At 35.2% G+C, this 16,311-nt stretch overlaps 1 protein-coding gene across 2 annotated transcripts in view; it reads right to left on the reverse strand.

Annotated features, from left to right (window-relative positions):
- Positions 1–16,311, reverse strand: part of LRP6 (LDL receptor related protein 6) — a 171,972-nt gene that overhangs the window by 130,806 nt on the left and 24,855 nt on the right. For both annotated transcript variants that reach the window (XM_082741051.1, XM_082741050.1), the window contains exon 2: positions 15,336–15,729. In XM_082741051.1, coding sequence (XP_082597177.1) covers positions 15,336–15,729 — 394 coding nt within the window. The remainder of the gene's footprint in view (positions 1–15,335; positions 15,730–16,311) is intronic.

The following is a 16,311-nucleotide window of genomic DNA, read 5'->3' on the forward strand; positions in this document are numbered from 1 at the left end:
TTACATGTTTGTAATCTTATCTCCATGCACATACCACTTTTTCCACAATCTCTGAAGAGACTCATTTCAGAAAACTTTACTTCCAGATTACTAATAGTTGTCTGTTCCTGATGAGTCTTCAAAGAAAAGTGTTAGTTATATAAGAAAATAGATTTCACCTTATTTTACAACCAAGTTCTGAGAGTTTCACTTACACTTATATCATTAAGAAAGTAAAGAAAGCTTATATAAAGACAGTTATGAATTCATTTTACTGATTTTCTTCTACTTTGGTCTTCCTATATATAAACTGAGATGATGTAGATTCACGTACTCAGCTCAGTCACACTAAAGATTTTTAAACAAAGTCAGCCTAAACAGTATTTGTTTACCGTAGATAAACTATTTTAATAAATAACAATATTATTAGATCCAATACCAATGGCTCAGGGAATTTGACTGAGGATATAAATAAGACCTAAGAGCATATAGGTTCTATTCCTAAAAGCCTCCCCCAATCCAGATAAAAAACCTCTGAATATTCCTAGAACTCATTTATTCAAATTAAAATTCCAGACTATACTATGTAAGATCCTCCTAGTTACTAGATATCATATTATTCTTTTCCCACGCTTCAGGTATTCAGATTTTTAATGCAAGAAAAGTAAAGCCCTGACTTCCAACTTCCAGACCAGGATACAAGCAGCTGAGAAGCCATCACTCCATTCTAACAACAAGCAAAACCCTGAAAAATTAACAATTCTTAGATCCATCAGAGAAAAAGGGTTACAAAGCAAATTGCTGCCCTTAAAACTGGAGACAGACAAGCAAATCCAGAGAGTCACAACTTAAGGAGCAGAAACCTATAAACAGAAACCTCCATGGGAACCAGTACCAGGGCAGAAAAACCTAAACTATATTTGACTTGTTAAGAGGCTTAGTGTGGACAAATTTGAAAGTTAAAAATTCCAGAGGTAACCAGTCATGAGGGGGTCCTCACACTTTTGTTGTAAGTTTTGTTGTAAGTTTTACCACCAGGAACTCTACCCGATCCTCACAGTGAAGATCACTGAAAAATCACCTCATGCTTCCAGCAGTGGGAAAGATAAGCTAGCCATTTTTAAATACATCAGCACATTTTATTCTTCTTAACAAGGTCTGTCCTCGGGGCACCTGGGTGGCTCAGTGGGTTAAAGCCTCTGCCTTCGGCTAGGGTCATGATCCCAGGGTCCTGGGATTGAGCCCCACGTCGGGCTCTCTGCTCAGCAGGGAGCCTGTTTCCTCCTCTCTGCCTGCTTCTCTGCCTACTTGTGATCTCTGTCTGTCAAATAAATAAATAAAATCTTAAAAAAAAAAAAAAAAAAAACAAACACAAAAAGGCCTGTCCTCAAGAGAAACTATTTTACCACAGCCTAACCAATGGGATTTTACCAGGGCATAACTGACCTAAGGGAAGGGAATTACCCTACTCCAGCAACCTATAGCATCCTGCACCACCTAGGGGGTGGTAAAACAAACAAACAAACAAAAAACTGGGAAGCATTTGTGAAGCTCACAGCTCAGGAGCACAAGCTCACTAAAAGACTGACACCTAATCACAGAATTATAGAATGCTTCTCCTCTTGCAATTATCTCAACACATTACTAAAGGCCTATTCAGTGCAATTCCTTTTACCCAGTATTTCACGCCCAGCTTTTAACAAAAAATTATAAGACATAGCTAAAGGGAAAACAATCTTGAAGAGACAAGGCAAGCATCAGGAACAGACTCAGATATGGTAGGAATGCTGGAATTACCAGACTGTGAATTTTAAATAACCATGATTCATATGCTAAGGACTCTAATAGAAAAGATAGGCAACATAAAAGAACAGATGAATAATATGACCAGAGAGCTAGAAATTCTAAGGACCAAAAAAAATACTGGGGATCAAAAACACTGTAACAGAAATGAATGCCTTTAAACAAAAACAAAAAAGGTTTTATTTATTTATTTGTCAGAGAGAGAGAGTGGGGGAGAGAGGACACAAGCAAGGGGAGCGGCAGGCAGAGGGAGAAGCAGGATCCCACTGAGCAAGGAGTCCACAGCAGGACCCAGTCCCAGGACTTTGGGATTATGACCTCAGCTGAAGATAGATGCTTAACCTGAGCCACCCAGGGTTCCCCGAATGAATGCCTTTAATAGACTCATTAGTAGACAGGACACAGCTGAGGAAAGAATCTCTGCCCTTACAGATATGTCCACAGAAATAGCCAAAGAGAAAAAAAGATATGGGGCTGTGGGAAACAGAACTGCAGGATAACTACAAAAGATATAACATATGAGTGATGAGAATACCAGAAGAAAAAGAAAAAAAGGTATATTCGAAGCAGTGATAACTTAGAATTTCTCCAAATGTCAGATACCAATCCACAGATCCAAGGAAATCACAGAACAGCCAAGCAGCATCAAAAACAAAGAAAAACAAAACCAAAATAAACAAACCAAAAACCTAAGCATATCATATTCAAACTCTAGAAAATCAAAGATATAGAAAAAAGTCTTGGGGAAAAAAAAAATCCAGGTGAAAAAAAAAAAAAAAACACAACTCATATACAGAAGAGCAAGGATAAGAATGACATCTGACTTCTCAGAACCATGCAAGCAAGAAGAGATTGGAGTAAAATATTTACAGAGGTGAAAGGAGGGAACCCTACCAATCTCAAATTCTGTACTCTGCAAAATTATCCTTCAAAAGTAAAAAAAGATGTTTTCAAACAAAAATTGAGGTTATTTATTGCCCATAGACCTACCTTACAAGAAGTTCTGCAGAGAGAAGGAAAATGACATGAGTAAGAAACTTAGGTCTACGTTAAAGAAAAAGCATTAGCGGAGGAATAAAGTGAATATAAAATAAAAAACTTTTATTATGGAAGGGAGGAATTAGAAATATTTTGTTCCATTCAATTTTGCTATGAACCGAAAATTGCTCTTTAAAAGAAAAAAAGACAAAGCCCTGTCTATTTTAGTTTGCTGTTCTATAAAGCCTTGGTGCTCATTTGCACTGCTCAGTAAGATTAGTACCAAATCGTCAATTGGAACATTTTCCCAAAGGCAGCTAAATTATGTGTCTACAGGAAGGAATAAGAAACAGAGCCTGAAAAAGATAAATGTTATTTCTAAAATGTAACTAGTGAGTATCTCCAGTAATGCAATGACCTGACAGCAGAATGAGACTCTGTGATGGAGTATTCTCCACAGCAGTCACACAATATTTCTCCCTAGGGTTCAGGCTCAGAATCTGCCTTAAGAGACTTTTTCCTTCTCCAGGGAGTGCAGTAAAATGGCAATTTTACTCCTAAAGAGTCAGGAAAGAAGCATTCATGGCACTCAGGGATGCATCAATGAAGCTGATCCAAAGGGAACAGAAGCTACTGAACTTCTGAGGGATGTGATGCTGAAGAACTATAGCAGCTACTCTCAAGGATGGTACCATTTTGCAACCCAAACTCATCATTCAGCATGAGGGGAAGAGAACAACTTTAGTGAGAGAAAAGAAAACACCTACACGGGATTTGTCCTCCAAAATTAAACAAAGTATCTTCTGTATCCAATGTAGACAAAGAGGATTTACTCTGCAACCTAGGTTATGATTATCTGAGGACTTTTTTGGGTCAGGTGATGAGAAAAAGTTGAGTTACAGTATTTTAACTTTATCAAATGAATATCAATTTATATTCCTTAGTGTAAGTGTAGTCCAAGAAAAGACTAGCATGTTCTGCTCTCAAATATGTATAATCCAGACATGGTACAAAGATAAAACATCTCTACAAATGTAACAGACATCTAGGTACTAAAGAAAGAAAAAGTCCATTCTATGTGTCTGAAAGATTTATGTGAACTAAGAAAATTACAAGTTTATAAAAGGGCTTTAAAAATTCCCAATAAATGGAACACCTGAGTGGCTCAGTCAGTTGGGCATCCAACTCTTGATTTCAGCTCAGGTCCTGATCTCGGGGTTGTGGGATTGAGCCCTGGGCTTGGACTCTGCACTGAGCGGGAAGTCTACTTCAGATTCTCTCCCTCTCCTCCTTCCCTGGCTTATGTGCACTCTAAAATAAATAAAAAGATCTTTAAAAAAGAATTCCCAGTAAACTTTTTTAACTTTCCAATTTTTTCACATAAATTTATTATACACAGATAATTTAAAAACAAAATTGAATCCTTTAGGGATTTTTGTCATTTTTCAAAATACTTCTGACTTCATAATTTCCAGAAACAGAGTAGAGTTGCCAATACAAAGCATCATGGGGGCAATGAATGTCAAATAAATCATAAAGAGTTACATCTGTGCTGGAAAGGCAAGGGAAGACCATTTCCAGCACTAAAATATATAGAAAGTCTGGCTCTAATTGTTAAGCTGTGTAAGAGACTGTCAGAAATCAGGTGGGTTATGGGAAAGGGCACCTGTTTAAAGCCTGAGTGACATACCAAGGTATCAGACTTAATAAAGAGCAATATCTAGGTGTTGATATTCTTAAGAGAGCATTAATCTTTAAAGCGGATTGGGCACCAGCCAATAAGAGAGGCGTAAACTTTTTATTTAAAGATCTACTAGTGGAATAAAACATTAGACTGTAGCAGAATAGAGATTTCAGGATGCAGGGGGAAAAAAGATTCCTAAGGAAAAAAAAATTCTCCATATTCTCTGTTAGGATAGGACATAAACATTTTCTGTTATTAGAATAAGGAATATTTGACACTGAGGCTTCAAACCTTCCCCTTAAATCAGCAATTAAAAATTAGACTACGAGGTTGGTGTGCCTGGGTGGCTTGTCTGAGTACCTGACTCTTGGTTTTGGTTCAGGTCATTGGTCTAATGGGTCATGGGATCAAGCCCAGAGTGGGGTTCCAGCCCAGTGCAGGGCTCTATACTCAGTGGGGAGTCTGCTTGGAGATTCTCTCCCTCTGCAACCCCCCAGTCTCATGTATGCACACACTCTCTCAAATAAAAAAGTAAATCTTCAAAAAAAAAAAAAATTAGACTATGAGGTAAACTTGACTACATCACTTTATCTTTCCAAAGATAAAAAATAATTGGGGTACACATATTAAGGAGTAGGTTTGGTTAGGCTTACTTCTTTTGTTTGGGGCAGTTAACCTAGCTTAGAAACCTTTGATTACCTAAAAGTACTTAACAATAAAGTTGGTAAATTCGACTAGCTGTGTATATATTCTGCAAAGGCTTTTTTATCAGTATTTTTTTTTAAAAAGCTAATTTTAGTATCCTTTAGGAAATGCAAGAGTGTCTGATAAATATATCCTGTGGCTTCTCAAAACCCAGGCTACAGGCTCACATAGAAGAAATCTCTCTTCACCAACAATTATTACCAACTCTCCAATTATGTGGTCTATTTGGCCCCTAATTTATTTTGGCTTCAATGCGTTCTATTTGGCTTTGACTTAAGAGAAGATAAACATTCTTACTTGATACTGAAGAATTAAATATACATGGTTACAGCGCCAGTTTAACATAGTATTCACATCTGCTATTCATCAAAAATCATAAACCAGTACCAGGTTGTTAAATGCTGTTCACTAGTTTCCATACAAATGTAATTTTATCACTGTATCTGGCCTGATATTCACTGCAATACTTTCTGGAAAATAAATTTTAAATGAAGTGAAGGGAGAAGACGGGATTTTTTTAAATTAGGAAGTAATTACAGTAAGTAAAGAAAATATTAAGTTTTCAAAACATCAAAATTTCTTATGCCAGAAAGTAAAAATATCTCAACCAACAATCAGACTACATTCCAGCCATTTTATACAAATTCGTCTTATACAGATTTATTACATTCCAAAGCATATAATGTCTAAAATTTAGGTAAGGGTAAAATAATAAATTTTCCAAAATATTCACAAACCCCTAATCTAGCATGTTACTCAATCTGCATCCAGTTTCCCATAACAAAAATATTCAAAAATATTCAATAAACCTAAACTGAAGGGATAAATTTTCACCCTTTACAAGATGTAATTACACAAAATGATGGCTAATTAAGAAAACATTTAGAATTGAGTCATAAAAACTAAGTGAATCAGATCTATACTAGATCATAAATCACTTCATGATCCTTGAAGTTACTTATATAATCTACCTATAATTAAAATAAGTCATTAATACACATTATTAGTAAGTATGAATAATGCTCAACTATCATGTACATATATCCACAATAAGAAAAGGCAATATTTAAAAACATAAAAGTCAGAGTTTCTATTTTTGATAATTTAGTAACAAAATAACCAGAAATCCCTCCTTTCACAAAACCTCTAGAACCACTCATTAGTCTATTTGATTTATACATTGCTATAGTCTGAATGTTTGCGTTCCCTCAAAATTCACAGGTTGAAGTCCTAATGCTCAAAGTTCACAGTATTAGCATGTGGGGCCTTTGGGAGGTGTTTAGTCATGAGGACAGAGCTACAAAGCAAACCCTAGGCTGTTCCACCACGTGAGGACACAGCAAGAAGGCACAGCTATGAACCAGGAAGGGGCCCTTACTAAAAAGGGACCACTCTGGCATCTTATTCTTGGACTTCCTAGACTCCAGAACTGTGAGCAATAAATTTCTGTCATTATAAGCGAGTAGGTAGTATTTTGTTAAAGACCCCAAAAAGACTAATAAATACATATACACAAAATAAAAATACATAAACCCTCTTAAATGTACAACTAAGGTACCGTGAAAGTAGGAGAAATCTACAGAGCCAAAAATGAACAGGGAGGTAAAAAACAGTGGATGTTTGATGCTACAACAATCCTGTAGGATTTTCTCATCTCAGAAACTGAGGTACTTGTGTTTCCACAGTGAAACAGGGAAGATAAAGCCCAGACACATAAGAAGCATTGTGTTAGATGTAAGATTCTTGCACAAAGCACAGACCCTCAGGGAACAATGAAGTAGAAAAATATGCCACTGGCAGAGAAAGGCAAAGAAGCTTTTCACAGTCTTGGCCTAAGCTCTGAAAAAGTGGGGAAAATCACCAAAAACTCTGTATCCAACGCTCGCTCACATAGGTTTAGAATTTGAATTAATTCTCAGTATATGGTACAGGAACTTCTAACTCAAAAAAATAAACATAAAAAGTAATCTCTGTTTGAATGAGATGATAATAGAGATGTACACATTTGTCAAAACTGCACGATTAAGGTCTATGCATTCTACTGTATAGAAATTATACTTTAATTTACAAAGAAAAAATAAAATTGTTCCTGGAAACACCCCTAGGGTGTCTGGTAGAAACAAACTAAAACCTCTCTGGAGGAATATGCACCCCCATGAGGCACTCAGGATTCTTGACAACCCTTTTGAAGATCAGCTCATAACCAAACTATATGACATCTAAGGAAACAGTTCACCTTAAGCAAGAATCAGCAAATATAACAAAGAACAGAAGTGAATTTCTAAGAACTTCAGACAACTGACCAATCTGATAGAAACTGTAAATATCTCAACGATTAAAACACATAAAAGATGGAATACAATACATGCAGTAAAACATCATAAAACAGTAACAAATATCCCTAATGAAATAACACAAAAAATGATCCCCAGTGGGTGTTAAAACAATCACGTGATGAAGAAATGGATATTGGTAGGTACAGAAGGATCATCCCACAAATTATTCACAGACAAGAGGAAAAACTCAACCTTATAATAAAGATACTAACTTTCGGCATCTGAACCTACTGAACAAACTCAGTATCACTGTAAGTAGGACAAGACATTATATACTTTCTGATGTGATGAATATGAAGTACTCATTACTATACTGCCTATGAAACATTCATGACAAAAACTGAATTTGTCACTTAAGTCTTCTATTCTAAATCTCATTTTATAAGAAATACAAAAGAATAAAATTAAGTTAAACATCACAAGAATCTCTTAGAAAATCCAAAATCTAAAACATTCTAATGGACAACTGCACAATCTTTCCAGTAAGTCAAGGCTGAAAGAAAAAAAAGGAGGGGGATGGAGGGGATGGTGTTCTAGAGAAACTTGAGAGGCAAAACCAAATGCAACTTGTGAACCTTGCTTTGGATCCTGATTCAAACATACCAACCATAAAGGACATTTCTGAGACTATTTTGCATATCTGAATGTAGGCTGAGTAATTTAGAATATTAAAGAATTATTCATTTTGGAGTGTCTGGAAGATTATAGTACTGTGGTTATGGAAGAAAATGTTTTTCTCTTTTAGGAATGTAAAATGAAGCATTCACAAGCGAGGGATCATTGTGTGGGTTTGCTTTAAAATATCTGAGCTAAAAAAACAGCCCAAATGTCTAAACATAAGAGGGTGGTTGAATGAACTATGGTACATTCATACAATGGAATACTATAATCATTGTAAAAAAGAATGAGGAAGAGCTCTATGGAATGATATTCAGGATGTATTGGTAAGTAAAAAAAGAGATAATGCCAAAGAGCACTTTAGTATGTTACCCTTTCATGTAAGATAAAAAGAGAATATAAGAAAATACTCAAGTATTAGTTCATTTGTGCAAAAAGGATTTCAAGAGGATAAAACCAAAAATTAGTAAGAGTAAGGTATCTCTAAATAAGAGGGAACAGACAAGAGAGAAAGGGAGAATAGGACCAGGGTAGAAGGATGGGGAGGAGGAAAACTGCTCACAGTCTAACTCACGTTATCTCTAACTCTCAAAAATGTGGCAACTGTTTCACATAACTCCAATATAAATCAATACTTAAAATCAGCTAGGATATTGAGGTGGATATTCAAAATGAATACAAACCATGATAAATATATTACGAATGAATAATACAGCCACATTGCAACAGGTAAGAAAGAAATTACCCAAATAAATTTGGAAAACAGTATTTTGACTCTGCAGACAATAGTTTCATAGTATTGTACACTAGACAGTAAATTTGTTGCTCATAAGAGTACAGGTTAGCAATTCTGAAATCCTTGCACACTACGAATAATATATGACAATCTATTGCGTATCTGATAAATATTTGATATTTATATTGATAAACCAGGTTTCTGACTGACACAGAATTGACCAAAAAAGGAAAGGGCCAACACTATAATGTAATACTGTGGTGGTAGATTGGAACTGGATTGTGGCAGAGATATCAACATGAACTCATTTTTAAAATTAGTTATCTGGAAGACAAGTAAAAAAATAAACCACATAGTAGCCAAGAGAGAGACAATATGAAAGCAAGATCAAGAGGCATGGAGCACAAAATTAGTCCATCATACATCAAACAGGAGCTCCAAGGGAATCTAAGGATGATGAAGGAAAAGTTAAGAAATAATGCATAGTAAGTTTCTAGAACTATCAGATAACAATAAGGATTAGATTCTACAAACATGAATTCTAAGCAGGATATATAAAAATAGAGACAACTAGACACAGGGTAGGAAAAGCTACAGAATATCAAAAGATGCATAGGGAATGCTTTTAAAGAAGCAGGAAAAAAAAACAAAACAAACAATAAAAAGATAAAGTACTTACAAAGCAACAATAATTAGGAAATACCAGACGTCTCACAGCAACAAGTAAAATCATAATACCCTCCAACAACTGAGTGAAAATAACTATCATCCAGATTCCATTACCAACTAATTATCATTCAAGAATGAGGGCAAATTAAACACATTTACAGGTGAAGACCAAGAGTTTACCGCTAAGCAACTTTTGCTGAAAGAAATATTCAAGAACATACTCTGAGCAGAAGGAAACTGAACCCAAATGGATTAAGTGGATGCAAAAAGCAATGGTAAAATAAGAAACTGATAGAGTAAATCTAAAAACAAAGAATTTATAAAAGCCTCCTTTAAATAAAGCTAACACATTGCATTTTTAAGGTAATTCAATTTGTAAAACAAAACACACTACTTTAGCAAGATACTTTTCATGAAGAAAAAAGAACCAAATGTGGAACTGGAAAATCTCAACTAAGAATCTGGCTGTCTCCTATTTTAGCCAAGGCCTTGGTTTCTTCAGCCTCAAAGTGAAGGCATTTAGCTATAAGATCCTCAAGATTCCCTATCAGGTCTAGGATTTAATGGGTAGAAAATAGGCTTCCCCAGTCTACCCGGGCTCAGGTCATGATCCCAGGGTCCTGGAATGGAGTCCCTGCGTTGGGCTCCCGGTTCAAGGGGAGTCTTCTCCCTCTGGCTCTCCCCTTGCCTTGTACACGTGCACACCGGAGCACACTCTCTATCATGTGCATGCAGTCTAATAAATAAAAATTTTTTTTTAAAAAGACAATCATTTTATTCCTATTTCACAAATTAGCTATCTGGCAAACTCCTCCTTCTAAAATCTTAAAGGCTCAATGGCACAAATACTTGGTGCCAGTCAAAACTAATTTACTACATTTCTAAAGAGCCAGTCATAGTGGAATAGAGCAAGGTACATAAGACCACCAAAATACAGAAAGCCAAAACTCAGTTAAAGGTATCCTATTTTTGAATCTCACAAAATTTCGTTCTTCTTTCTGCTAAGGCTGAATTAAAAGATCAGTGCTAGGGGCATCTCGGTGGCTCAGTGCATTAAGCCTCTGCCTTCAGCTCAGGTCATGATCTCAGGGTCTCAGGATCTCCTCAGCAGGGAGCCTGCTTCCCCCTCTTTCTCCTTATTTGTGATCTGTCAAATAAATAAAATCTTAAAAAAAAAAAAGAAAGAAAAAGGTCAGTGCTACAAGCAAGGAAAGCTCTTCTTTAAAAAGCAAAGCTATCGGGGTGCCTGGGTGGCTCAGTGGGTTAAAGCCTCTGCCTTTGGCTCAGGTCATGATCCCAGGGTCCTGCAATCGAGCCCCGCATTGGGCTCTCTGCTCAACAGGGAGCCTGCTTTCCCCCCCCCCCCTCTGTCTCTCTGCCTACTTGTGATCTCTGTCTGTCAAATAAATAAAATCTTTAAAAAATAAATAAATAAAAATAAAAAGCAAAGCTATTAAGAGACAGGGCTAGGTAAAGTCATTTAGTTATACTACAAATATTCCCTTTCAATGTTTCTTCAATAAAAGTGGACCTGAAAATACGGGACATAAAAAAAATTTGTCTACATAATTACAACTCAGTCTAAGAGAGGGTAATGGATATCACTAGATATAAAGAACTAAAAATTGGATGAGGGTTTTTTTTAAGGGAAAACCCCTACACTAACATTTGAGAATACACATATATACACATACTTACTTATTCTTAAAAAGTTGTTCGTGTGTTTTTCCATTGTCAAGGGCTTTGAATCATATCCCAGAGACTGGTAAAGCCAAGCCAATACTCCAGATTTCCTGGATTAGTGGCTGTTCTAACAAATTTCTCTTAAATTGGGACAATCTCAAAAACCCCACCACCAAACTATATTGAATCTATGTAATCTTTAAAAAAATCTTTAAAAAAAAAAAAAAAAGAATCTTTTGAAATTTTAAAGTATTTTCTTTTTTTTTCTTTTTAATTATTTTTTATTTTTATTTTTTTATAAACATATATTTTTATCCACAGGGGTACAGGTCTGTGAATCACCAGGTTTACATCCAGTGGAATCAGCAAACTGGTGTTATGGGTCAAACAGCCATAAAAAAGGAGGTTGAGTACGATGACTTATACAATAAGGACAACAGAAACAAAATTTCAAGACTCTCTTCCATACAGCATCTAGCTGGCTCAGTCGGTTAAGTGACTGCCTTTGGCTCAGATAGAGTCCCACATCAGGCTCCCTGCACAGTGGGGAGAAGCTTCTCCCTCTGCCTCTGCTCCTCCCTGCTTGTGTGCACTCTCTCTCTCTGACAAATAAATAATAAAATAAAATAAAATAAAACTTTTGAAAAAAAATCTGTTCTGTAGAAACACATTCTAAGTGTAGCATACCTAAATAACGGACTTATATAATGTCCATAATTGTAAAATAAAAATTTTAAAATAGATACAGAGTACTTATTTAAATATCTCACTTTTCAAACTTAATGTTTTGGACTAAAGTCCAAAAAAATAAAGTGACTTGCTGGTAAATAAGAGATATAGATGTGATATGAAACAAGCTCTATTGTCTTGATAACTTGAAACAACTAAAAATCTTAAATATGCTTTAAATAAACAATTGTAATCAAAACCATACTGGGGTAGAATTCATGAAACGATGCTAAAATTTGTACTTGCTTAGAAAATACTTTCTCCTCTAACAACGAAAACAGGATTGTGAAAGGAAGTATAAGGTCTGGTTGCTCAAAAATATATATTGAACACTGTTATGTGGCAGGAATGAGTTTAGTCAGCTGGAACACACCAGTGTATTAAATACTTCTAAACATACCCAAGATATGACAATTATATATGTGTGTGTGTGTGTGTGTGTGTGTGTGTGTGTGTGCATACATACACACATACATACATATACATATACATACTTGTTAGGGAAATTATACATTATTTTTTCTTTGTGTTAGTTCTGCAAGCATTTTTAAAGTGAAACTTTTAGTGTTATAAATATTCCTGATGATAAAAAATATATTTTAAAAGTATCTCTTAAAGCTATTAAGTATGAATTTACTTCAGACTGAATCCCTAAAGTTTAGCTTTTTAAAAAATATTCAGAAGAATCTGGAATATGTACAGATATCCTGAACAACAAAAAACCCTTAAAACTACTTTATTTGTACCTGAAACAGCTGGCCCTCAACATCACTAAGATTAGTTCAGTCATTGTGGAACAGACTAAGGAACTCCATAAGTAGAGCAGTCAAATAGTCAGGAATTACCTCACTAAAAGAATACTGCTCTCTTTAAGTATGTTTGTTCATTCCTACAACAATTTCTATACACAGGTTTTCCTGTTCCTTATTCTGAATTCTACACTGCCATCACTCAAAAGGAAAAAAAAATCTCAGACTAACAGAGGCCAAATTTCAGGAGGGAAATAAAAATCCTCCTTCCGTCTAGGCTAAATGGACTGATTACACAAAGAACTCCATACATCCGAAAGCACACAGATGTCTGCACTAGTTCCCAGGGCTCAAACAATACCAGTCATTCAATAGCTTTCCTTTTACATAAGCTGATGTGAGAGAGTTCACTCAGCTCTTCTGAACCTTATAACCCAGGATACTGGAACTCTGATAAAGCCTACACTTTTCTTCAGCACTGTTTTCATGTACTTTCTCTGGAAAGTAAACTTCTTTTCTCTCCCCCAAAATAAATCTGGAAATCATTTCTTCTGTTCAATAAGTGATGTACTCAATCCAAAATAACTTTTCCAGTAAAACCACAATCCTTAACATAAATCTAAGATCAACAGTGAAGACTGATAGAATGTATTTTAAAATGCATGAGTTTAAAATATAATTTTACACTCCATCATGCTAATTACCAAATGTATACCATTTGGATGCATTGTATTAATTTTCAGTTGTGTAATTTTAAAAATAGCCACATGATCCATAACTTTCCAAAAATTAAAAAAAGATTTTAAGAACGGGGGGAAGGGTAAATTTTCACACATTCATACACATAAGCAACACTAACCACAACCATCAAAAATAATGAAAAAAAAATTTCACTGAGTATTTGACCAAAATTTAAGGCCTCAAGGAAAGTATTCACTGATTATCCCTTAGAAGCTTAAATAACACTACTTTCTACCTTCAATGCACACTTTTATTGATTCTTTTAATAATATTCTTGATCTGCTAAATCACTGGCAGTTTCTCACCTTCAATGCTGGTAAGTATCATGGGTAAACTAAAGCCACAGAAACTCTAATGTATTTTTTTAATAGTATGATAAACTTACTCCCTAAGACACTTATCAGACCTGACACCAAGAAGTAAAGTTCATTACTTTAGGATACAAAATGAGAATGATTTGTTTAATCATTAGATGATTAGATCCTGAGTAGTCAAGACTTCCCTATAAATTTGGCTCCCTTGAGTATGTACTATCATAAAATCATTATTCCTTGTAGAAATGATCTAAATGCTGCTATGGAATTGTGGTAACCAAGCTATATTATCCACCCCTTCTCCATAAAAGCTCCTGTGGCCCTTCCAATTCCCTTTAACACTCTTCCTCTCACCACATACATACTGTATAATACAAATAAGCATGCTTTTGAAGAAGGAAAAGTTCTCTTGTCCAAGTTTTCTGTCCTTAAAAAGATTGTAAATCCTTAAAGATATTCCCTCCTCTCTCCCTAAGAATAGTACAAAAAAAGCAGAGCTCTAAACATACTACTTAAAAGATATTTGGCTAAACTGCCATCACTGCCCTTACAGTTATAAGATTAAATTTGTCAAAAACAATTTAAGAAATATTTCTCTTTTCACCAAAGTATTATTCCCTAATGACCACTGAGAGCACCAAACGCCTGTGTATTCTATAAAGCAGTAACCTCACAAACATTTCAACACTCTCTGCGACTCACAAACTGTTGGCAAAACAAAGATTCCACTTCTCAAAAGTATCTTGCAAGTTCTCAACAACCAAATTTTTCATCAGTACAGTTTACTGCATATCCAGCATCTCTGATCTCCTCCTTGGGACAGTCAACCCTTTTTTCCTACCATGGGAGCCACATACTTTCTGATGCTTTATTAAGAGACCATCTGACTTTAGCAGATACCGCTTAGTGTCCCTCTAAAAAATGTATTTTTTATATATTATACAAATTACATATATGTGTAATAAACAAGTATCAAGGAATGGTATATGACAGAAGTGAAGCATAGTAGCAGGAGCATGTGTTGACAGTTCACATTTTCTAATGGGATTTACTCATAGCTTGAAGTTTCCCTTCTCTTTAGAAAATAAACCTTTAAACCTTTACAGCACATATATGTTTAAATAGAAATGAGTTGTTTAACAATTTAATTTTTGTTTTTCATTCAATACTGACATATTAAATAATACTTCAAAGTTTAATAAAAAGATACTAGTATAACAAAATGACTGCATATACACTAAAAGTTGTAAGATCCATAAGACTGCTTTACATTGTCTTGAGCTATCAAATACTACTCTTGTAAGGTCTTCATCCCTTCTTCTCTGCCATCTAATTATCCTCTCGTAATTATTAAATGCAAAAACTCTATCTATGGCTATCCCATAAGTAATGTCAGAAACACAATTATCACAAAATTTACAGAAACACCTTACTTGAAGAACACAACATAATTTCCCACATTCAAGTCTACTTGACAAAGAAGCTCAAAGAATCTGAAATTTAGTTTTTGATCTTTCTTTTCTCTTGGGGATGGGAATGGGGGTTGTCTAAGCTAGCAAATGGAAACCAGGAAACAGAGATAGTCTGGTCTGTACATTGCACAAAACTTACCCACTTGAAGGATCTAAGGCAATAGCTCTGGGTTGATCCAACTCTTGCCAAAATAACACTTTTCGTAAAGATCCATCTAAATTAGAAACTTCAATCCGATTTGTTTCAGAATCTGTCCAGTATAATTTTTCTCCAAGCCAATCACATGCCAGCCCATCAGGGGACAATAATCCAGAGACAACAACATTCTGTACACTCTCAGTTTTGTTAAACTCTGTTCGTTTAATGGCTTCTTCGCTGACATCACTCCAGTATATCAAGCCATGACCAAATACAAAGTCCACCGCAGCTGCATCCTCCAAGCCTCCAACTACAATTGTAGCATTCTCTTTGCCATTTGTAGCATCAACCAATCGCAAGTCCCGTCTGTTTGCATAAAGCAACAAAGGGGCCGCTAGAACAGAAAAAGAAAAATATGTAAGTAAAAAGAAAGGAAATGTAATGGTTCCTATAAATTGAGTTTCAAATCAACATTAGTGAACAAATACTATAAAAAATAAGAGTAAATAAATCTACAAAAGACTGTCTTAAGTCTCTTCACAAACAAAACACTATTTTTGCAGCATTTAAATACAAAAAGTTGCAAGAGCAAGGAAATAATTCTACTAGGTCAGTCTTTTCTTATTAAAACAGTCTGTCATATAAAATTAAAAAGTTTGGCCATACCAAGAATTCAAAAGGATATGGAGCCAGTGGAACACTCACACTCTCCTGGGGGGGAATGTATATGGTGCAACCACTTTGGATAACAGTTTGACAGTTTCTTAAAAGGTTAAACATACATCCTACCATATGATCCAGCCATTCCATTCCAAGGTATTTACTCAAGAGAAAAAAAAACATAGTCAAAAGACCTATACATAAATATTCATAGCAGCTTATATGAAGTAAGGCCAAACAGGGATCAACACAAATGTCATCAACAAATTAATGGATGAACAAACTGTGATATATTCATACAATACAAAGTAATGAA

The sequence above is a fragment of the Mustela nivalis genome (genome assembly GCF_964662115.1).
Source record: "Mustela nivalis genome assembly, chromosome: 7".
NCBI classification, from domain to species: domain Eukaryota; kingdom Metazoa; phylum Chordata; class Mammalia; order Carnivora; family Mustelidae; genus Mustela; species Mustela nivalis.